General features: G+C 39.8%; 1 protein-coding gene across 5 annotated transcripts in view; it reads left to right on the plus strand.

The window, feature by feature from the left end:
• ATP8A2 (ATPase phospholipid transporting 8A2) overlaps positions 1-22517 on the plus strand; it is a 314203-nt gene that overhangs the window by 46517 nt on the left and 245169 nt on the right. For 4 of the 5 annotated variants that reach the window (XR_003253520.1, XM_026065895.1, XM_026065897.1 and 1 more), the window contains 8 exons: positions 670-775; positions 2087-2169; positions 3903-3952; positions 6698-6767; positions 8323-8407; positions 9723-9862; positions 12207-12345; positions 18820-18884. Coding sequence is in view for 4 of the 5 variants with exons in the window: in XM_026065895.1 (XP_025921680.1) it covers positions 670-775; positions 2087-2169; positions 3903-3952; positions 6698-6767; positions 8323-8407; positions 9723-9862; positions 12207-12345; positions 18820-18884 (738 nt within the window). In the remaining variant the exon portion in view is untranslated. The remainder of the gene's footprint in view (positions 1-669; positions 776-2086; positions 2170-3902; positions 3953-6697; positions 6768-8322; positions 8408-9722; positions 9863-12206; positions 12346-18819; positions 18885-22517) is intronic. The other variant, XM_026065896.1, reaches the window with a different exon arrangement.

The raw sequence follows: 22517 nt of genomic DNA on the forward strand, positions 1-22517 counted from the left end.
TCAGAGCCCTGTGACTAAGTGCCAGGAAGTCTTTGCTGGGTTGTAGACTTGGCGTCTCTTTAAGCACTGTGGGATGGCTGGTGACTATGCACTCTGTATGGACCATGTTTTATGTTGTGTGGTCTCATGATGCTGAACATGTAAGGAGCATTGACCAAACTTCTGCTTGGTTGGGTGATGTATTCTTGTAAGAGCAGATGATGTTGCCTTCTATTGGTTTTTCTGCTGCTGTCTGCTTTGGAAATTCTTTGCTCGGGGTGCAATTGCAATGAGTTTAATTCTGGTGTGGTTATTTTCCATCTATTGAAAGCTGTTATAGAAGCTACCAAAACAGTATTTTCTGTTGCTCAGTCATTACCTTATAACAATCATCTTTGCCTATATGAAGCTTGGGGCACTACAAAACGAATACTTTTGTGTTCGGGGGGGGGGGGGGAAGGGDTTTTGGYTTCCCAGGTCTTCATCACTTAAATGAAGTTTTTAGCTTTAGCATTCTAGTTCATTAATGCTGACCCTGAACTCTGCTGTACTGATGTTCTGGGGCAAAGTGAGAGGATTACTAGAGGTAGGGAATTCTGCAGCACCTGAGAGCTCTCTCCAGACCTGGGCAACAGCTGCCTCTTGGGTTGCATGTAATACTAAAACTGACTTGCTTGATGTCCTGTCTAGCCCACAGCTGCTCACATACAGGAGTTCCTCACCCTTCTGGCAGTGTGTCATACTGTTGTTCCTGAGAGACAAGGAAATAAAATAATCTACCAGGCCTCCTCTCCAGGTTGGTTGTTTCTTTCTTTTTAAGGAGGGAAGGAGGAAGGGAACAGAAGTAGATGGGGGAAAAAAAGACTTCTGGAGAGATTTTTAATTTTAAAAGCAAAACATCCTCTGATTTAATTGCTAGCAGTAGATCTGACATCTTCTGTTGTTGGTGCACATTGCTTTTGAATGTTTCCTAGAAAACTGCTGACAGGCCTGATGTTTATGTAGAGCTAAGCTGGACTTGTGATCCCTTCTCTCATAAGGTCTTTTACTCTGGCCTCTTTCTGCAGGGGTGACAAGCAAAATTAAGGCTTTCTGTGCCTTGTCTCCCCTCCATAGAGCTGATCTATGGAAGTACTGGTTTGTCTCTGCATATACTCTTATTGGCTCTACTTGGTACGAGTGCAAATTCTTTGTGCTTTTTTGTCTTCTCTTGATCTAGTGGCCACATTGCTTTATGAAGCTACAAAGTRTTGATACAGGACACTGCTATGAAGCACCACAGAGGCACTGAAAAGGGGTAGGCAGGGGCCAAAATGCAAAACAGTAGGGCCCTGCTCCCCATAAAATTACCTCCACTAACGAGGATGTTTCTAGAACTGTTGCAGTGATGTATTTAGTGACGAAGCGGCATCACTTCCTATTTATGTCCTAATGGAGTGCTGAGGAGTGGGATGAAGAGCACGTGTGACAACTCTGGTCACAGTGCTGATGCAGAGAAACAGGGGTTGCTGGAACTGGGCACCAAATTAGCTTGTCTGGTGCTTGGGCTTGCTGCTACTTGCTCCTTAAGCAGGCTGTATAGTTAGCTACTAGAGGTGCTGTCTCTGGTTTCAGCTCAGTTATTTGAGCTTTTAATGATAGTACCCAGTTCAGTTTCCAGTAGACCATGCTGAATTTCTTTGACAAGAACTTAGTGTTGTTACAGCAGAAACTGGATTAAGTGTATGTCGCAGGAATGTAGAGTAACATAGCTTTGTTCTTGAGCACTTTCAGAATTGGTTTTCTTTCATCTTCTTTTACAAAGAAGAGAGAAGTATGGCTCTTCAGCAGCAATAGTTTAATGCTTCAGTAGTTACAAGATGTTTTATAAAGATTAGGTCCAAAGTGTGTATAGTTGATCTTATATGGCTTTTACAGGAGTGAAAGTGTAAATGTTCTTGTGGAAGTGAGCTACTTTAGCATTCCATTAACCGCTACAGATTTGGAAGTTCAATTACATGGGGAAGCGGGCTTCTATGCTTTGGCCGTGTGGCCTACATAGGTACAGGCTTCGCCTGTCTTTTCTTCTGTGTACCAGATTAAATTCAACTTTTTCTTGTATTGGCAGATGAAGGGGCATTAGTGAAAGGAGCAAAAAGGCTTGGTTATGTCTTCACAGGAAGGACTCCACATTCGGTTATTATTGATGCGGTAAGTAGTAGATGTACATGGCACATTGGCTGCCGACCTTATGCAGAGCATAAGTGTGTTCTGTATGGTTCTCCTGAGTTCCCCATTATAGGGCCTTTAGGAGACTACATGCAGAAGGCTTTTGCAGATTGGGAAGAGCTGACTCAGTCTATTTTAGATACAAACTCCTCCTCCGTCCTTCTTCTCTGTGGAATGGACCATAAGAATTTGTCTGGGAAGCCTGGATGAGCATGCTTTCCTTGGAAGGATACGCATTGGTCTGGGAGGAGGTCTTCTATGACTCTCTGTTTAGCAGTTATGGTTCTAAATGTTTGAATTCTTGCAACTGAACGGTGGGGTTTTTTCTTTTTTCTTTTTCCTCCCCCCTCAGTAAAATCCTCTGTATGAGATGTATCTACTTAGCAAGCTCTGTACATGTGTGAAAGGGTGTAGTTAAATGAAGGTTGACATTTACAGGCAGTCTCAAACTCATGGGGTCACACTCTGACTTAATTTGCAGTCTTACATGGTTGCAGCTGAGATAAAAAAAAGCTTTTCTGGAATTCATGATCGTGTGCTTGTTAATAATAATGCATGCATTATTTTTGTCCTTCCTCTCAGGTGCGTTCATTTACAAATCTTCAAAAATAACCAGTCTGGTAACTCCCAAGCTAAGCACTTAAAATATCTACATTTTTCAGGACTCATCACAAACTTTTTAGGACTTCTCAAAAGGCTGCTGCTTTAGTTTAAGTGCAGCTTAGGATGAGGAATGTCATCCAGACCTCTGCAGGGTCGTCTCACCTTCTCTGCAGAAAGATTGACCTTACCTAGTCTTACATCCCTAAGTGGGATGCATGATCAATCTGTAGGCAGCGGTGAAAGATGTCATTCCCAGAGGTTCCTGTCTCTTCTACCACTGCTTGTAGGAAATGAGTACTTGAATGCCTCAACTGAAGATGGCTTTTGGTCTCAGGGATATTGCTGAATTCGTCTGTGCCTCAGACAACTGTGTACTGCTACTTCAGTGAGACTTCAATAGAGCCCACCCTTAGGCCATGTGCTACAGATGCCACAGCACTTCTGAGACTCCAGTAACTTTCACTGCTCCTAGCATCTGTTGTACAGCAAGAATGGAAAGGATTAGGGATTTTTAAATCCTTTTCCTTCCTCAGATTGCCCATGCTCAACCCTGCCACAGGTTGTGCTTGGCTTAAACTTGCAAGTGGACAAGGAGTTGCTAGCGATAGCAGGAATTACTCTATTTAACCACTTTCATTGCAAAAAAAGATTTTATACTTGCAAATTAAAATAAAAGGAATATTAAGGTAGTTCAGGAAAAGTGGCTATTATAATGCCAAATCTGGATGGCCTGTTTATCTTAGAATGAAGCCCACAGTCTATAATACATTTCTAGAAGAGATTGATAGCCTTTAAAAAGTAAGCAAGCATCTTAATGTTCAGAGCATGCTTATCCTTCTAGAGTAAAAGTTAATTTTCTTGAAATGGTGACTGCAGGTCTATAAAAGAGTAAATAAATAGAAGATGCCACAATCTTAGACATTCAAACAGGAGTGGAGGAATCCTATTAAATAGGGCTCTATATCACTTTTACCAGGAGAGGGAGCTATTGCCACATTTTTACTATTTATGCTGGGATTTGGAAATAATGATGCTTTAACCAACTTGCATGTTTACACATATAAGAATATCATACGATATATACTTAAAATAGTACATGTTTTCTTTCATAGCTGGGCAAAGAAGAAACCTTTGAAATTCTTAATGTACTAGAGTTTTCCAGGTAAGTTCTCTCTGGTATACTCAATGCAGGATAATAGAATTATTTCAGTTAATACATGTTAAGAATAAAAAGATTCAACTGATGCAGTAGAAAAGCTGAACTTTAGTTTTGTCCTGCCTCTCCATCCCCATGGTCCCAAAGTAAGGTTAATACAGAACCTATTACAAATTGGTGTCAGTTGGTGGTTATAGTATGAGCATGGAGATCTTCCCTGTCACTGCAGCTCTGTAGGTTTGCCATGAAGTTGCTGCCCTGGAAGTGTCATTCTGTGCTTCACTTATTTTCTGATGCACCAGTAGAGAAAGTGTCACCTGACTACTTCAAGACCATGCTTGGAGTCTGTGGTTTTTATAGCACTCTTATAACTTACTGTTATTTGGGTAGGTGGGATCTCCCAGTGGAGGGTTTTTTGGTGCCCTGTTGTAAGAAGCACCCCAGCCTTCTATTATACTCAAAATTAGTCAGGCTAGTTAGGACGGGCACCACTTGGGTAGCGAGAAGCTTCATGAAGCAGATTGGGCCCCTAGATCTCTGGCAATCGTAGTGGTTCTTTCTCAGTGAATATGGTTTTGTCAGCTTGGATGGTGTGAGTCAGCAGGCTTTCTACTCTAGTTTTTCTTGGTTTTGTTTTTCTACTGTAGCTATGGCTTAAAGACTTGAATTTTTGCTCTTTGCCCTTTTGCAGCTGGCTCGTTCTGCTAAAGGCGTATGCTAAGTAAAACTAGAGAGAGGGAAGGTTTGAGTAAATAGTTTTTCTTCTGCCTTGTTTTGAAGATTCCTCTGGATTTCTTTTCCCCTTTTTATTCTGACATGTGGCTATTTATGCAGCTTCTGAAACTTCCTGAAAGGGTGCTAGAAAAATCCTTTGGAGGCTCTGATAAGCCCACCAGTGGCTGCTGCCCTCCACAGCCAGGAAGATCTGTAGCCTGCATGCAGCACTCTTCAAAACGCTCTCTTAGTTCTTCCCACTTGTAGCAACCTTCCCACTTGGCCAGTGAGGAACCTCCTATAATTAGATTTCAAAAGCACAGGGAAGTTTCCCRGGGTCACTAGCTTGCTCTAGAAATTCTGGGCATAGTTAATTGTCATCCTTCTAGACTTGCTTCATAAAGTACAGCAGGAAAGATTGCATTTTGTCTGATCAGACATGCTAAGAGCTTATTTCTTATGAATGGTTCTTGAGCCCTGAAAAAGGATTAGATCTCCCAGAGCAACTTCTGATCTACACTCTGACTTGTCTGTATGTATTTGCAAGTAGGGAATGAGGAAGGAGGATACTTTTGCTCCCATTTTTCTATCTGCTTCTGACTCTTCCTTTCACTGAGGAAAGGAATTACGCTTACAGACAGCTTCTCTTTTGGATATAAAACCTCAGACCCTTCTGGACTCTTTTGGTGGAGTTGATTTGGTTGCCTCTTAAAAGCTACATTTCTCTTTCTGTAGCTCTCTTAAAGGAGAGGTTGCAAAGCAAAATGCCAAAATTAATCTGTTTTTTAAAATACCCTTAGCTGTCTTCCACTGATAAATACCTGTGTATTGTGTCCTGTATATTAAAAAATAATACAAGCTAAATGCATCCCAAACTTGACTTTGTCTTGATACACAGCTCTGCTCAGAGGGGTCTGACTCTCTGTTGCTCTATGTCATCCCAACTATATGTCTGAATAGACCAATGTAAAGAACCTGTAGGGAAGCTGAGAGCTGCTCTGTATCATATATACAAAAAGGGCAGAGTTAAAATTGTGTGAATAAACAATCACTGCCATTTAGGTGGGTGGTCTTTGCATCCATGTTCTTGTATCATAAGGCAAATGAAGTCTAAAGATAACTGCACGCTAGGAAAGCCTGACAGTCTTTCAGCTGTCAGACTTCTAGCAGGAAGGGGAGAGTTGTCTGTTTATGTAGCTGGTATGAGAAGAAAGAACCTATTAAGATCATGTTGGGGGAAGCACTCAAAGTGCATCTGACAAAATGTAGCCTGGATTTGTGGTCCTTTCCTTTAGTGTTCAAATAACCTGTGTTGGCTTGTGCCACAGTTTATCCTAGAGCAGGAGATTTTATTTTGTTTTTTTTCTTCAGAGTTTAAATAAATAGTAGCCTCTTCAAAACACCTCTTCACTTGGTGTTTACAGTGGCATCTCTTCATGGGAGTTTTGCTTAGGCCTCCTAGTACTAGGCTTCTCCTTCTCAAGACTATATACCCAGCAATCCATGACTCGTCTTTATGACATATTTCTGCATGTTCTCAATTCCTTCAAGTTAGTCAAATAATTACCGCTGTGTCCGTAGGTGGCTATTTCAGTCTACTAAGCCTTCAGCTAATACACATTCAGCTGTAATACTCCCAGTTCTAGCCTTAGAGTTCCCACAACAATTTCCTTCATATAAGGAAAAGTTGAGAGTAAACAAGACTCCCCTTCTTTCCTTTCAAAGGGATGTTTGAGCAGTCTTGTCTTTATCCAAATTTTTATACATATTTGCGTGCAAGTCTATATGAACCCTGTCTGTGAACTTGAGCAGAATCAGACTGGGTTGACTTCTTGCATAACCATAGGACCCATAGAGCTGAAGCGGGAAATGGGCAATTTAATATTTCTTTGTCTAGGATTGCTGGGTCTCAAGTTACTACTGTTCCATCTCACCTGATCTCAGATGTGCTGAGCACATCAGAAAATTCACTGGCTGGAACAGGACTTACTCTTGATCAATACAACTAATGAGAAAACTAAATATTTCTTTCTACAGCAACAGAAAGAGAATGTCAGTAATTGTTCGAACTCCAGCAGGACAGCTACGTCTCTACTGCAAAGGGGCTGTAAGTAATTAAGCTACTTTAATGGAGAACTAACAATACCAGTTATTGTTTCAACAGCCATGGCTTTAAGATGCTGGCATTTCATGTCTCATACATAATACCTGTTGGCTTTCTGTTTAGGGCCAAAGGATTTAGAAGATCCGTAATTCCTCCTTTGACTCTTTTTGCAGGCGGAAGGACTGCCTGGCTTTTTACCACCCAATTGAAATCCTGAAACTAATGTGCATAGTACCCTTTACTTCAACAAGGGTGGGATTTCACCCAGCTGGGCAGCAGCAGTTCAGAAGCTAGACTAAATGCTCTTGTCTGGACCTGTAATGCTAAAATCTGTTCTCAAGCGTTTGGCTCTCCGTTTGGCTCTCATATCTCTGCACCTGCTGTTATTTGTCATCATGACTTGCACCATGTTGTGCTTCTGTCTTTGCTGACAAGAGCAATAACTTACAAAAATACAAAGGCTGTAAAACTAGCACTGGCCACAGTCAGAGTGGTTCTAGTTTCACTGGAAAATTATGGAGATTGCTTTTTGCAACAGGGGAAACTGTTTCTGACTTCTGTAGGGATCTGGTTTACTTGACTTGGTCCTCACAGATAGGCCTGGTTGCACTGCTCTGTTGCTTCAGTTTAACTCCACTGATTTGGTAAAGATGTGCCAACTTCATGCTGGTGCAGTGGAAGTGAATTAGGTCCATTGTCTGTGTTGTCGTTTGTTCTGCTACAACTGACACTCATCTAAACTCTTAAATAAATGGCCTATTCTACATGAACTCTTGCATGTTCTGACAATCGCCTCCCATCCTGCCACTTTCATTATAAATCTATTCAGTGATTATAAACTATTCAGTGATAGAGGTAGGCCTGTGTACTCAGTTTGCTTAATAGCAYGTATTCAAGCAAAAGTAGGGTTTCTTATTTTTCATATATGTAGCAACTTGTGCTGGTAGCCACAGAAGAAAATCCAGGGACTCTAGAGGTATAGCTGCTGCTGCTGCATTTTCATTACTGCTGTTATCCATGCTGTTATGTATTTCAAATGCACTTTGATTTAGTGATAAATAAACAGTTGTTGGCAGGAGGAAGCTTATTTCCAAGACAGTTCTGTGGTAGAACCTGTTTAATATTTCTTCCTTCTGCTTCTTGACATCAATGGGAGCGTTACGTAGAAAGGACTGCAAGAAGCAGCCCTTCTGTATGGAACTACGAATACTGAATAAGATCAGACGCTTTTATTCTCTGAAAATGAATATATTCAGTTTAGTAATTAAAAAGGAGCATCCCTTACTGTTCGATAATTGGACTCCTTTATGGAAAATTGGGAGGAGGGAAGAGTGCTTCTGTTCCCCAATATTTAAAGTGGGAGTATCTCTGCCATTGTGCACAACCCAGAAGATGTACTCAAATGTGTGTGCCTAAAACCAAATGCATTACTTATAAATTTAGTTTTGGGTTATGAAATTAGCCAGTCCACTCAGATTACCTCACTTTAGCTTGTAGATACACAAATGAAAACTTCACATGTACACTTACTCTGTTGTAATGAATTTGGTTTTAATAGGATAATGTAATTTTTGAGAGGCTTTCAAAAGATTCCCAGTATATGGAACAAACACTGTGCCATCTTGAATACTTCGCCACGGAAGGTAAGAGAAACAGCATGTGGTAAGAGTTGAATTATCAAATTACTTGCAGTATTTTTGGCATTGTTGAAGCTTTGCGGTGCCAAATAAGATGGCTATGAAGACTATTTCAGAAGTGGTGGGTGATCAGCCAGTTAGCAACTCTAGGATAAACTTAGGCCTGAGGAAATACATGGCCTACTCCTGCTGCTTTGAATTTCAGTAGGGAAATGGAATTTGGAAGAAGCAGGATGGAGCTCTGTATATGGCTGCTGGAGGGAAGGAGCCTGAGTTCTGTCTCCCCAAACACTTCAGTTTCATTGGAGCTGCTAGTATTTTTACCAGTGTAAAAATCAGATGACTCAAAGGTTCTGGCTGTATGAAGCAGAGTGATAACTTGAACATGCTGAGAAACATGAGACATCCAGACTTCAAAGATTTATCAGAAAGGGTCCCTTAATTAAGACTTTTATGACTGATGTAACATCTACATTTACAGAGGCTACTTGGCTTTGTTGCCTCTTCCACATAGCTTGAAACGTTGGCATTATAGTAAAAACATGAGCCTTCATGGTTATTTTCTTCCTAAACCTGAAACTGTTTTATTCAGCCTAAAAAAAAAAAAAAAGGGGGGCGAGTGTTGCAAACTCCCACATTTATAGTAATTAAATCTTTATTTTTTTTTATGGTGCGCACACTTTTTTCTGGTTGACTCCTTCCAGAAGAAAAATCATTACTTATGTATGTTAATTTTTGTCACTGGTCTAATAAAATGTTCTTTGTACTTCATGGGACCTAGTCTCTATTCTTTTGTGCATGTGTAACCCCCATTATTAATGTGAGTTATGTGCACACACTGAAGGAGAAAAGTCTTTCAAAAAGGAAATACTGGGCTTAGTAGTGTATTTGGCTCAGTGATAAATGTCTCTGATCATAATGTGTAGCCAGTTTGTTTAACTTGATTAAAAAAAAAAAAAGGCCAAACTTGCTTTTAAACTTCAATGGAAAAGGTTAAAGTTGACACTCTTGTTGCTCCAATATGGTTTGATTGCAACATTAAAAATGAGGGGGAGGTTTGTGATGATTAGACTCTCTCTTGATTTGCACCAGCATTAGTGACCTAAATGAGTCACTCTTGCTTTGAATGTATGAAAACCCAAATGCTTTTAAAAGCTACAGGGAGATTACCCAGAATCCAGAGTTTAGCATTATTTGTGCATTAAAAGCTTCTGTTCTCTGCAGTGAGAAGACTAAGAACTTAGCGTTCATTAGGGCTTTAAAGATGTGCTGAAACTCAGTGTAATTTTACTGTGTATAATGGCTATATTCTGTTTTGTAGGTCTGAGGACTTTGTGCATTGCTTATGCAGACCTGTCAGAAAATACTTACAGAGAGTGGCTGAATGTCTACAATGAAGCCAGTACAATTTTGAAAGATAGAACACAGAAGCTGGAGGAATGCTATGAGATCATTGAAAAGGTAAGACACATGTTTCCAAGGGGCAGATGCTGATTCCTTTACACGTGTTTTTCCATAGAATTCAGGCAGTATACAGTACAACAAAGTATTAATTTTATCAGGCGGAGAGAGGGGGAAGGGCATTTCTACTCAGGAGCATGTTCAGTCCATAGACTTCTCAGGTGTTTAGTTTTGAAGTCCTTGAGATAAACTTTAAAACTGTCATTACTGCTTACCATCTCTATTTCTTGATTCTTTCTATCTTGCTGTCTTGAATAAGCTTGATGTAACTTGATAGAAGATAACCTACATCATCAGTGCATTGTACCATGTTCCCATGGGGCTAATGTATGAAGAGAAAATGATTATATCTACAGTGTCTAAAACATCCTTTAAAAAACCCAATCTGTCATTTCTCTATTAAAAGGAATAATGTGCTCACTGAGGCCTGTAGTCACATAGGCTGAAATAATATTAAAAGCTGCTCTTTTCCTGCAAATTGAACTGTAATTTTGCAAGGGAACAGTAGCTATCAAAGAAAACGCCAGTTTGAAATTGTAATCCCACACTGAAATGTGATGCTGAAATTTCAGCACCTTGGGCTGATATTTCTGTGATACTCTTTGGTCTTTATTGCTCTCTGAAATGCTGTCAGTTTTACTTCTGACATGCACTCATTTTTGCTCTTTCTGCTCCCTCCTCTTACTTCACTGTGATTTTGTTTAGTGGTTTCTTTTAAACATTCTTTGAACTTTAATTGCTTTTGTTAATTAATATTAACCTTCTGGAGCACTGTTGGTTGGCTGTTTAAATTAGTCGGGACAGGAGAGAGGAGGAGGCTGAGACTAGGATGGGAGCTAGCTTTCACAGGGGAGCCCAAACACTCCAAACAATCTTTAAGCAATAGCTAAAGATCAGGTCTTGCTTTTCAAACTGATGTCTAAAGTCTCATTTTGTGCTCGTTGTGAAAGTGCTGGTCACTCAGTAGTCACGTGGTTGTCTAATCTTCGATTCTGGAGTTTTGCTTAGTTTCTTATTTCTGCACTGTGCTTTCATACCCCTTTGTTTACACTGAGGTGAAAAATGATCAGCTCAGTATGGGCTAATTCTCTCAATTTAAGCTGTTTTCTCAGTCCTTCAATCATTTTTGGCTCTCAGCTTCCTACCAACTTTCCCATTTTAATATCACCTTGAAAAATGGATTCCACCACCCCCAGATGCAGGGACAGTCGTTTGGAGTTTGGATTGCAATGTATACTTTTCTGTTACCTACAAATTCTGTTAGCATTGATGGGACTCCTTTTTATCAGGAGATGATAGGGTGCTAAAGCAAATGAATTACAGAAGTCTGTTCTATTACCTTTACCAGCGAAGCATCTCATAACAAAAGTTAGGTTTTGTCAAGGTCTGTTATTTGTAAAGCTGTGTAGGCTGGTGTTAATTACAACCTCTCCTTCAGTTTTCACATTTGTTTTGAGTAATTATTGTCCTTACAGAGAATAGAAACTTACTTTTTCTGTACAATGCCTTAAATGTTGCATATAACTGAACTCAAGTTGTATCAATTTCTCTGCAACTGAACATCCTTCATTGCCTAAGGAATCATTAAAATAATTCTCAAGTTAGAATTGGCTGACTAGATTGTGTCTTTGGAGGAGGCTTATTTTTTAGGTATTTTTGTCTGCCTGATTTTTCTTTCCTGTAACATGGCCAAATCTCTTCAATCAATTGCTCTAGAATTGCATAAGAATATGTCTAACTCTGTAATATTAAATTGTTGTATGAGACATTCTTATTCTTTTCTGGCAGACATCTGTATGTAGACTAGAGATACTTGGGTTGATTAATGTTCATACCACTTCTATTACATAGATGTTGTGATTACATCCATAAATAGTTGCAATAATTTCTGCTTTGAGTGATTGTATCCAGTCTGTGTATACATTTTATGGGATGGAAATTAGTTTAAATGATGTGATGCCAGGTGACTTGTTTTGTGAGCTTAAGAAATACATAAACTGTGACCACTCATCATGTTGCTATGGTGATTAGCGAATGCTCTAATATATATGTTCATCCATAGGCTAGCTCTGGAGCTGTATAACTTYAATTAATTGCTCTTGAAACACTGCCATCTTTCTGATCAGAAACACTTGGTTCCATTCTGTAACTCTTGAAATGTGAATTTTACGCACAGGAAGTGGAATAGCCACACCAAAAATCTACTGTATTGTATATCGCTTGTCCAAATGCTGTGTTAGCAGTGAGGCACAATGTGTTGTCTTTAATTCCCTTTTTGAGTTTGTTCCAAGCAGAGGTTTATCTAAAGAAAACAATCCCTCAAAAAAAATTTTTTTTTTCCCAGGACTTACTGCTTCTTGGAGCTACAGCCATTGAAGACCGCCTGCAAGCAGGTGTTCCAGAAACAATAGCAACACTAATAAAGGCAGAAATTAAGATATGGGTTCTGACAGGGGACAAGCAGGAAACAGCTCTCAACATAGGTATCCATTTTTCTGATTACTTTGAACTTGTCTGATATGTAGCAGGTTACATATTAGATCTTTTGCTACCTGCAAAAACAGTCCTGCTTTTTATAGAGTGGTTCCTTGATAGCAGGCAGGTACATAGTAGCCTTCAATTTAGAGAACTGGAATTTTTGGAGAAAAACATTGTCTCAATGTCAGACTGTATTCTGCTAATTTTAAGGAAAAATGAACACTTTACTAGTTTTTGGGTTAAATACAATTCTTGTAGGGAAGTAGTAACTTTTGACATTCTGTTGGCAATCGAAGGGCCTCAACACGGTTGTAATATTTCAGTTTTACTGTGCATTATGTTTTAAAATTGTAAAACAATTTTCCCTGTAAGTTACATTCTTACACTGACTGCCTGTTCTAGATTTTAATGGAGTTTAGGATATGGTGGGATATATGATTATACAAAGCATATAGCTTATAACTTGTGGGCCTTGTTTGTGAAAGTAGATGGATGCTTGAATAACTACTTTTATTGTCATCTTATATGACACTTTGTTAGTCCAAGTATGTCATGTTTGTTATCCTCGAATGTGGTGCTGCTATTTTTGAGTATATGGATAAAGTTTAATATGGGTTGCTTATGTCAAGGCACAGGGTGGCTATCCTTATATCTCAAACTTGTTCATGCATCTTAGCTGACAAACTGCGCTATTGGCAATGCCGAAAATAATCTTGCAATGATGTGAACAAAAAGTACATGTTTGTATAGAGTTTAGTCTGGAACACTCTCCTTATCCCAGGTGCTTCAAATTCACYATATAAAGTGCCATCCACAATTGCCTTCAGATTTGCAGATTAGTTCATTTAGATGCACATGTGTAGGATATGTGAATCCTTAACAGCATAGGCTGCCTTCTGTTGAAGCAGCTTTTTCTTTAGTCTGCTTCAGCTAATGTTGTCTTGAAGATTCTCTAGCTGTATGAACAAAGATGACCAGTGAAACTTTTTGTATCTAGAACTGCATGTAGATGGGTCTGGATGTATTTCAGGCTTCTCTTGGAAGAGCTTTGGTGATCTTTGATTTCTAAATGAAATTACATTTCCTTTAGCAAGACTTTGGGTTTGCTGATTTGGCGGGGTGGGGGCAGGTGGTTTAGTTCCCCCCCCCCCCCACGCACACACACACTTTGGTTAATCTAAGTGGAATTTCAGAATATAGTCTGCATGACTTACAGTTATTGTTCACTTACCAGAATTGAATGAAGTTTCATGTACCTGTGGATTTTGAATTTGGTACAAAAAAGATTAAACAACTTTCTGAACTGATGCAGTTGTAGTATAAATAAGGTGGATGGCTTAAGGTAGATGATAGATTTAAATGCTAATTATATCTGGTTTGAATTGCATATAAAATCTGCAGATTTTTTTCCTTTAAAAGCAATAGTTTTGGAGAGGAGGGAAGCAGCATCTTTTGACAGTTTAAAAATGTAGCTATAGGTTTTTATATAAATCTCTGAAATAAACTAATAGTAATTGACAGCAGGTAGCCAGAGCTCAAGCCTTACAGTAATTGCTTACTTTGAAAGCTTACTTCTATCTACTGAAATTGTCCTTAGCCAGTCTCTGCAAGCAACTCTGAAAGGTTTAACAGTGTTCTTGCATCCTGATTGTTCTCTTAAAAAAATMTGCAGACTATTGATCTCCTTTGCCTTTCAATGAAGCTGTCGCTCTGCTAAGGCTGTGACAGGTTTCTGCTTACCAGCATCCTTGTGCTTAGCAGGGTCTCAGGAAACCCGAACAACTGATGTATTTCTAGCCAATAACTTCTCTAGTAACAGTTTGTATTCTGGGAATGGGAATTAAGTGTTTAATGATCTGTAATGATCTGTATTCCTTCAATTCAACAGGGAATCAATCCCTTCAGTTCAACTCTTTACCTAGAATTGCATTCATAAGTGGGTAGAATTGCTTTCTGCCATACATTTAGCTGAGGAATTTCTGATATTTGGAGCTTCTAGATACCCTGTCAGCTTCTAGAGCGTCCCTGCAAGTGGCACTGAACATGGCTAACAGCAGCAGAGATCACAGCCTCTTTGGAGGTCCCAAACTTCACACCTTCATAGTAATATGCAGGCCTGAAAGAAATTAGTATCCCAAAAGTAGTTGGACCTCCAAGCTGTGACAGTGACAAAACTGGTTTCACAAAAATTATCCCACTGTAGACAACAGCTTCCCTGTTTAGTCATCCACTTAGTGACAGCTCTAGTAATCAACTTCTTAGGCATAGATTACCCCATTTGCTTCTYCTGCTCTTCTGTTCAGGGCCAAGCTCACTCTGTGCTACCAGACGTGTTGATTATCATACTGGAGTTCTGGGTCTCCAAAGCTGTAACTAGAGCACAGAATTCTGTGGCTTGTTCCTGTGCTCTTTGCAGCCTCTGTATCTTGAGCCTTTTCAGGGACTCTGCTCATGAGTCTGCTTAGCCAGACAGTACTCTGAGTTTTGGAGATGTTCTGAAGAAGGTGTTAAAGCTGGCTCCTAGCCACTGGAAAAAATAGGTCCTAAGGTTGATATATTCCCCTTTCTCCCTCCACCCCTGCCCCCGACAAGATGATAGCTAGCAGATAAAATGGATAGTAAAGGTAAGAGCCTAAATCTGTTGAAATGGGAATGTATGCATAGCTGGAACACTGTCAGATCAGTCCTCCAAGAAAGGAGGAACTTTCCTGAACCCCCTTCCTCAAGACTGTATTGCTGTTTCTATGTTCAGACATGGGAGAGAGGCGATATAAACCTTTCTCTTGACTTCTGAGAGGCATGGCTTGGCTGTGGCCAAGGCTGTTCTGTTGTCAGCTCCTCCTGAGGATATACTGTGGTGGTATTTGACTCTGCTACTTGAGTCCTTTTGGGGCCATCTCTTTGAGCCCCTAGTGACTGGTCAACCTTATGCTGTTAGCCAGCCAGGCAGAACTTTTGAGGTCAAGGTTCTCCTTGATACCTTCAGGTTCAGGAGGACTATTTACATTGACAAATGTAGGCTCATCAAATAATTCTTAAGCTGTTGATGGAAACAGTCAGCTTTGTTCTGAGGGAGTTAAAATACATGTCAAGGTTTGCAAGGATACTGCCCCTTGTCTATCGTTGGAGCCTACTTTGAGATGGTAGGCTGCTAGTGTCCTTGCCAGTATACTTGCTTTTTGATATGCCCTGAGCAGCAGCAGAGGTAAGGTGTCAATATCTCAACACAGAAAGCTATTGCCAAGGTATTGAAGGCATTTGTGCTGACAGCTGTACATACCAAAGGGCATAAAATCTTTCTTCTTGGCAATCCTGAGCTTGGAGTTACCCATCATGTCTCTATGTGTACTTACCTTGACTCTGTATCTTCACATGATAGTGTATTTGTACCTGAAGGTACTTATGACTCAAATCCATGTGTGCAGCAGCTGCTTTCTATTCTCTTTCTCTTCATCAGGCATTTTCTGGAATACTTCTGTTCTGGAGAACCATCGCTTTCAGTTGAGGAAATTGAAGTGGTGCCAGTGTGTGTGGCTGTATCCCTAGTGAAGCTTGAGCAGGGCCTGTGTGCCATCTGTAAACGTGGAGGATAAGCAGCTTGCCTCACATGAGGGCTTCTATATGCCTGTGATATGAATGTGCCTGTGGACTATGATCTTGAACTCTGATACAAGCAATCCTTCTCCCAGGGCACCTGAAAGGAAATAAGTCCCAGAAGTACCCAATTCATCTGCTTCATGGACTCTTAGTCAGACTTTTAATTTAAAAGACCTAGACATCAATTTACAAGTGCAGATTAACATTTTATAATCTGGCTTTGAGCCAGCAGTTGATCTCATTCTAGTCAAAGCATTGACAAAAAATATGCACTGATCTGTATTTTCAATTGCTGTTAGGACTGCCAGAACTAACTATTATAAGACTTTGTGTGTAAAATATGACTACAAACTTCACTTGTAACTTTACAGTTGTCAATTACTTTATTTTACACTAGTGCTAGATTTTAACACCTTCATAGTCCTAAAATAGTGCATGATGTATAAATATCCTACAAAATGGCAATAGGCTTGACTCTTACCCTCCTATTCTAAGCTCAATTTCATTCCTGTTTAATGTGATGATAAAACACAAAATGACCAAGTTGCAGGTTTGGGTTTTTCTGACTCCATGATTTCCCAAAGACAACAAAGAGCTACTTAGTGTTTTCCACAGAATGTTTTTGTCCAGCTCCAGTTGTCAAATGGTGTCTTACTTCATTTGAAAGATGTAAAATGAAACAGTGAGCAGCAGTTTAGAGATTATAGCTAACTGTTGCAGCTGCTGTTCCAATCAAATGCTACTAGAAAATCCTTTTGAATTAGTTATACTGAATTTGTAACAGCTTACTGCACAAAGCTGCTGCCATTCCCTAGGGAAAGAATAGCCCTGACCATGGAGGGAAATGATTAAGTTTGTAATATCCTCTTTTTCTCCCTAGTAAGAAGAAGAAAGTGGTTCTTCAGTCTGGGACTGATTTTAAAAAATGTCAAACTTTGACTTGACTCTTTTCTGGAGTCAATGTTTTGACTCCAGCCTCAACCTGTTGAGGCTTCCTTACTCAGTTTTGTACCATGTCACTTTACAATTTCTGCTAGCGAACAAGTCTGTCTGCAAAACTTTCATGTTATAGGCTGCATTTCATTAGGATATATTTCATCAGCTTTCTCAACAGGTGTGTATGAGTTGAATATCTGCTTTAGAAGAGGATACAGAATGAAAGTAAACTGTAGCTCATTAACATTAATAAGATCAGAATGTTTCCACAAGGTTGCTTCTGATAGTCATACTCCCCATCCGCTGTGAAAATGAACAGAAACAAAGTTCTGCAAGTAATCAAACTTACTGCCTGAAAGTGCTTSGCTGTGATGTAGGTATGTCTTCCACCAGGAAAGATGGGGGATTTTATTTGTTGACAGAAGTCATTCATGCATTCATGTTGACCCTGGATAACACATATAAAACTAGACCAATTAAATTCTGTAGCCTGAGGAAATGATTTACACAGCAATTGATGAGTCTCTATGGCCTTCCTAAGGAACCAAAAATCCCACAGAAAACARACTTGTGCTCCAGTTGTGCTCTTGCTGTTGTGGGGTGTGTTAATGTTATATTGACTGTATTCTTGTTTTACTTTTGACCCTGTCAGCCCTGCAGTGGTTCATCATTGGGACATTACTTTCGTATTCTAATGGGCTCCAGATTCATTTTAGCAGAAGTAAATGGGGAAATAGACTTCCTGAGGCCTCATTTTAAGACAATCAGTTCTTAGGCTTACCATGATTCATTATGTGATTCATTCATACAAAAGCACAGTAGGAATGCAAAATACTTTCATTGTATTTCCTTTTCCATTAATTTACATCAGCTGTAAAAGACATGTATGTTCATCATTTCAGTAGATGCAGTCTGCTGCTTTATGAAGCCACAGGACTGTGCCACTCCCAAGAGAACTCGCATGAGCTTTTAGGATGATGCAGTAGGGTCAGTTTGACATGAGTTACGACTTGCCTCTTGCCATTAATATGAGCTGGAAAGTAAAGTGTTTATCCTGTAAGTGCCAGGTGTTGTTTCTTGCATGTCACTTTGTCTAATGTCAGTGACAATCTTGTGGTAGAGGAATTGCTAGCTTAATGGTATCGAGCAGTATTGCAGTCATTGGTTCTTATTGCTTAAAAAAAAAAAAAGGCTCTTCTGTTGTCAGCGTTTTTACTTTGAATTTTGCTATCCTGATGAAAGTATGCAACTGCCTGGTGAGTGCTTTCACCTTGCTCTAGTCCATGGCAACTTGCTCTTGTCCTCTTTCATGCCCCAGTCCTACGCTAAGGGCAACGCAGTACAACTTCAGGATGCCTATAGGAGTTGGTGGGGGCTGTGTGCGTGTCATTGGTCTGTAGTGCTTGGTGAAGCTCAGGACTTCCACAGTAAACTCTCAGGAGTGAAAAATGTTTGTATAGCAGCAAACATTTAGCAAACAAATGTATAGGAACAAATGTGTGGGGCCAAGAGGACTGGGTAGCACCAGCTGATGCAATGTGTGTGCTCCCAGCCATGTGACAGAGCTGCAGCTGGGCACTCAGATCTGTTCCTGTAAAGTATGGAAGCTCTGCCTTCACGTAGGTAGAAACAAAGTTCTAGATACAGAGATGATTACTTTCACTCCAGAGGCATACCACATATTTACTATATCTAGCTAATACTGGTTTTCTTCAGTTAAAACTTTTTAAAAGCTACATATTTGGAACTGCAGATGAAAATGCAGCCTCTGCTAGTAAATATGTCAAGTTGGAATGCGTCCTACACACCAACACTTCCAGTAGCCTTCCTGATGGAAGTAACTGCTCAAAATTTATATCCTAATCTGACCTATAGATGCCCCTTTTGAGGTTTAGTTCAAGTGTAATATTCTTTTAAAAAAGGAAATCCTTCTTTTTCTCTTACAGGATACTCTTGCAGACTCATTTCACAGAGCATGTCTCTCATCCTGGTCAATGAAGATTCTTTAGATGTAAGTAACTGAGCAAATTCTGGTGTAATTCTTGGCAGAAGGGGGCATTGCTGACAAAAGCAAAATCTTTTGAGCTTTCTCACTTTGTTTCTCTCACTTTGCTTTGGGGGTAGTAAGGTAAACAATTTGTTTTAGGAACTCATTGCTCATCACACTTCAGACAAGCTAAACAGTGGTGGATTGTGCAAAATGTATTTCTGTTGTCTCTGTTTACCAAACTAAACCTAAAGTATTGGAACAAGCAACTAATTATGTCCATGAGTTGGAATTTGCTGCAAACTAGTGAAACCTGCAATATACCTTCAGGAATATGGTTAGAATTTATATTTTATGTATAGGAATAGCATCTTTGAAAAGGGGAAAAACAAACTAAAAGAATCCTTCTGTTTTGAAGTGAGTCTTGCTGCAGCTGTTTCAAGCAATGCTGAAGATGGAACTTTTGCCGAAGCAAAGTGTATTGTGAAGTCGTGTGTAGCTTTTAAGATCTAAAAATTGCATTTAAAATGATCTGTCAGTGATAGCCATTTTCCTCAGGTATGTGCAAAAACGACCTAGAAAATCTTGCACTGTCTTATGCTGGGAAGATGCATGTACTTCAATTTGCCTGTTTCAACATCAATATCAGCCCTTGATATCACTTAAACATTTGATTGCTATTAGAGGTGTTTCTAGGACAGAGGAAAAGACCTGTAATAGACAGCACCTGGTACTTGCTTTTAGAATGGACAAGTCATCCTGCTTGATGGGATGGGAGAGGCAGAGCCTGTGTCTTAGTACCAGAGGGGTTACTGGATAGCTGAAAATTTGGTAGAACAGGGATGCTATTGTGGTGGAGTGGTCAGCTGGTAAGCTGTGGCTTTCCAGTTGCTTCTATGCGACTTAGTTAACAGTAGCCTTGACAGTGTTTTTGTCTCAGACTCGCAAGTTCTTCATATGTGATTCTGGCATCTCACGGCCTGGCATTCTAGTCCACTGAGTTGCAGGAGTTCCCAGAGAGTCAAAGGGGAGATGGTCTGACTCCAGAGGAGGAAAGGCTGCATTACTGGTTTCCACGCAGCGTAATGTGCCCTGATAGGAGCTGTCTCATTGCTGCATTCTAGCAACAAAGACCACAGGGTTACTTCTGTCTTGGAAGCTAAGTCTTTTGTGTTTCTGTGTGGTTAGGCACTTACTTTTGGATCCTTCAGGTGGAATAAGGAAATCTCAGTTTTTTCTAATGGTTACTGCCTTAAATGTGACTAGATTGGAGTATATAAATTTTCTTACGTATCAAGCAAATATCTGAATGCTTTGCTGAAACACTCCCAAGTCCTTAGACCATCTTCTCTCACTTTTTCCACTTCTGTATGGCCCTTTTAAAGGGCTTTGTTTTCTTTTCATGGGATCAAAATACTGTGATCTTGATAAGCTTTCTGCCACACTTGGCTGACTGGACTTCTAAGCCCGAAGAATGATGTAGAACCTCAATGGGAAATGAGCTGAGTTGATGGTATTTGCTCCTTTGGGTAACAAGGTTAGTGGGCTACGATTATAGGAGTGAAAAACTTGGTTTCTTTTTTCCTAAAGTACTAGAAACTCAACCCACAAGAATGAAGATGATTCTGTTTGTCTCCCCCCGCCACACACCTTTTTTCTTTTCTTCTTTCAATTTCTTAACCTTTCTGAAGTTCTGTGAATAACACACACTGGAAGGATTTTTTTTTTCCACCCCCTGGAAATAACTCTTATTTAAATCTGAATTGAAAGTAGTCCTTCTAAATTTGCAGAGACGGACAATGTGACTCTTGTCATGCCTCTTCAGAAATAGTAGAAGACTTGGGTAAAGATTTTCTATGCTTAAAGGAGAGAGTAAAAATTGAAGATGGTACAGAACAGGTTTTTGCTAGGTCAGAGGATGAAAATAGAGCTAACAATACATAATATTTAGAAACTTCTGAAGGTGGGACAAGGTAGTCTTCAAGCCATGTTAACTTGACTTTTTTTTCATTACTTCTGATTTTGAATGCAGTGATGTAGTGGCAGATAGAGATTTTTGGCTACTCGAACTGCAGTAAATACAAGGCGGAAGTTGCTGAGTAGTGCATAACAGCTTCAGCACCTGTTTCTAAATTGTGATTCTACTTAATTGGCTGAAAAGGCCATGAGAGAGCAGGCAATTGAATGGGCTGAATAATGAATGTGTCTTATGATGTATGCCTTAACTGCAAGTGCTTCAATCGTGGGAATTTTCCCTTAAATATTAAACAGTCTTATAGGTAGTGTTGCTCAAGGATTTTTTGGTATAAGCATAAATGAATATGCTTTTCCCAGGATGGAAGAGATGATTAGGACTTAAGCCAGGGTAAGGCTGCTCTTGCTGTTGAAGATGGGAAGAGAGAGAATGGAGATCCAGCCATGTGTTTCAGGCTTCTTATTGCCTATGTGTAGAATCAACTCTAGTTAATTGGTGTGATTGCACTCCTGTTTTGTTGGGAAACTGATGTAGCTGTGCAAAGGGAATGCACTTACAAAAATTATTGTAGGATTAAAAAAAATTTTTTTTACTGTGAAAAGGCTTTTATTTTTAAAACTTGATATGTTTTCCATTGCCTTAGAAAAATGGAGGTCCTTGTCAAAAGCACAGATGAAATTAACTTTCTTGGAGTCCTGTTAGGCATCTGCTTTTTAAATAAAGTGTACTTCATCAAGAGACTTCAGCACTTCCAGACATTACTGCTATTCTTGCTTTTGCAGCTTCAGGACTATTTTGGTAAAGTGCACAGTACAACCTCACATTTTGTGGAAGTGTGAGAGTACAGGATGCAATAGCCAATTGGATTATCATAGTCTTTCAACTTGTATCTTGCTTTTTTTCAATATGTTCTGTTAAATACTCTTTATGGTATTCAGGACCCTTTCTTTCAAGTGCTTTGAGGGTCAAGGTCAAGATATCAATGCTATGGAGCAGCTGTATGGCACTTCTAGGAGGACTTCCCTATCCTGCAACTAGTTCCAGTTCACAGTAAGCACCTTGCACTGAAACAGGAGTCTTTGATTCTTGTCTTGAAACGTGAGAAAATGGAGGTGTGTGGCCACTTTTGATTCAGTAGGTCCTACCTGATATTAAAAGTACTGCATTAGCAGGAACTCATTAAACCATAGCTCTTCAGCTTGGTCTGCCTGCAAATGGCAGGCTAGGTAAGCAGGTTAGGGAGCAGCAGAGCTGGCAGCCTCCCTGCTCCCTTCTTAAGATCCTCTTTCAGAGTCAGCTGCCTGCCTCGGGACACCAGTTGATTTCTCCCCCCCCCCACCTCCCCCTTAATATTTTCTCTAAATGCTAAACTTAATTGTAATAGGATAACTGAATCTGTCTTTCCTCTTATTCTTACCATGGATCTGCAGAAACAAAAATGGATGCCAAAGGGGAAACCTGCCTGGAAAAAAGGAAGAACTAGGGAAATGCAGGGTATAGGAACATACTGAAAGGTAAGGGTTAGTGTACTCCAAGAAAGTGTAGAGGCAATCTCCCATTTTATAGTTGAGACTTATTTTAACTTCTTTCTATACTTGGTAGCATATGCACTTCGAGGTTTTTATATATTCACCATTTTTTTCCCCCAAAATTCAGCCAAGAGGTGTGATAGGAAAGTTGTA

Source organism: Apteryx rowi, unplaced genomic scaffold (genome assembly GCF_003343035.1).
Source record: "Apteryx rowi isolate R43461 unplaced genomic scaffold, aptRow1 scaffold_233, whole genome shotgun sequence".
NCBI classification, from domain to species: Eukaryota; Metazoa; Chordata; class Aves; order Apterygiformes; family Apterygidae; genus Apteryx; species Apteryx rowi.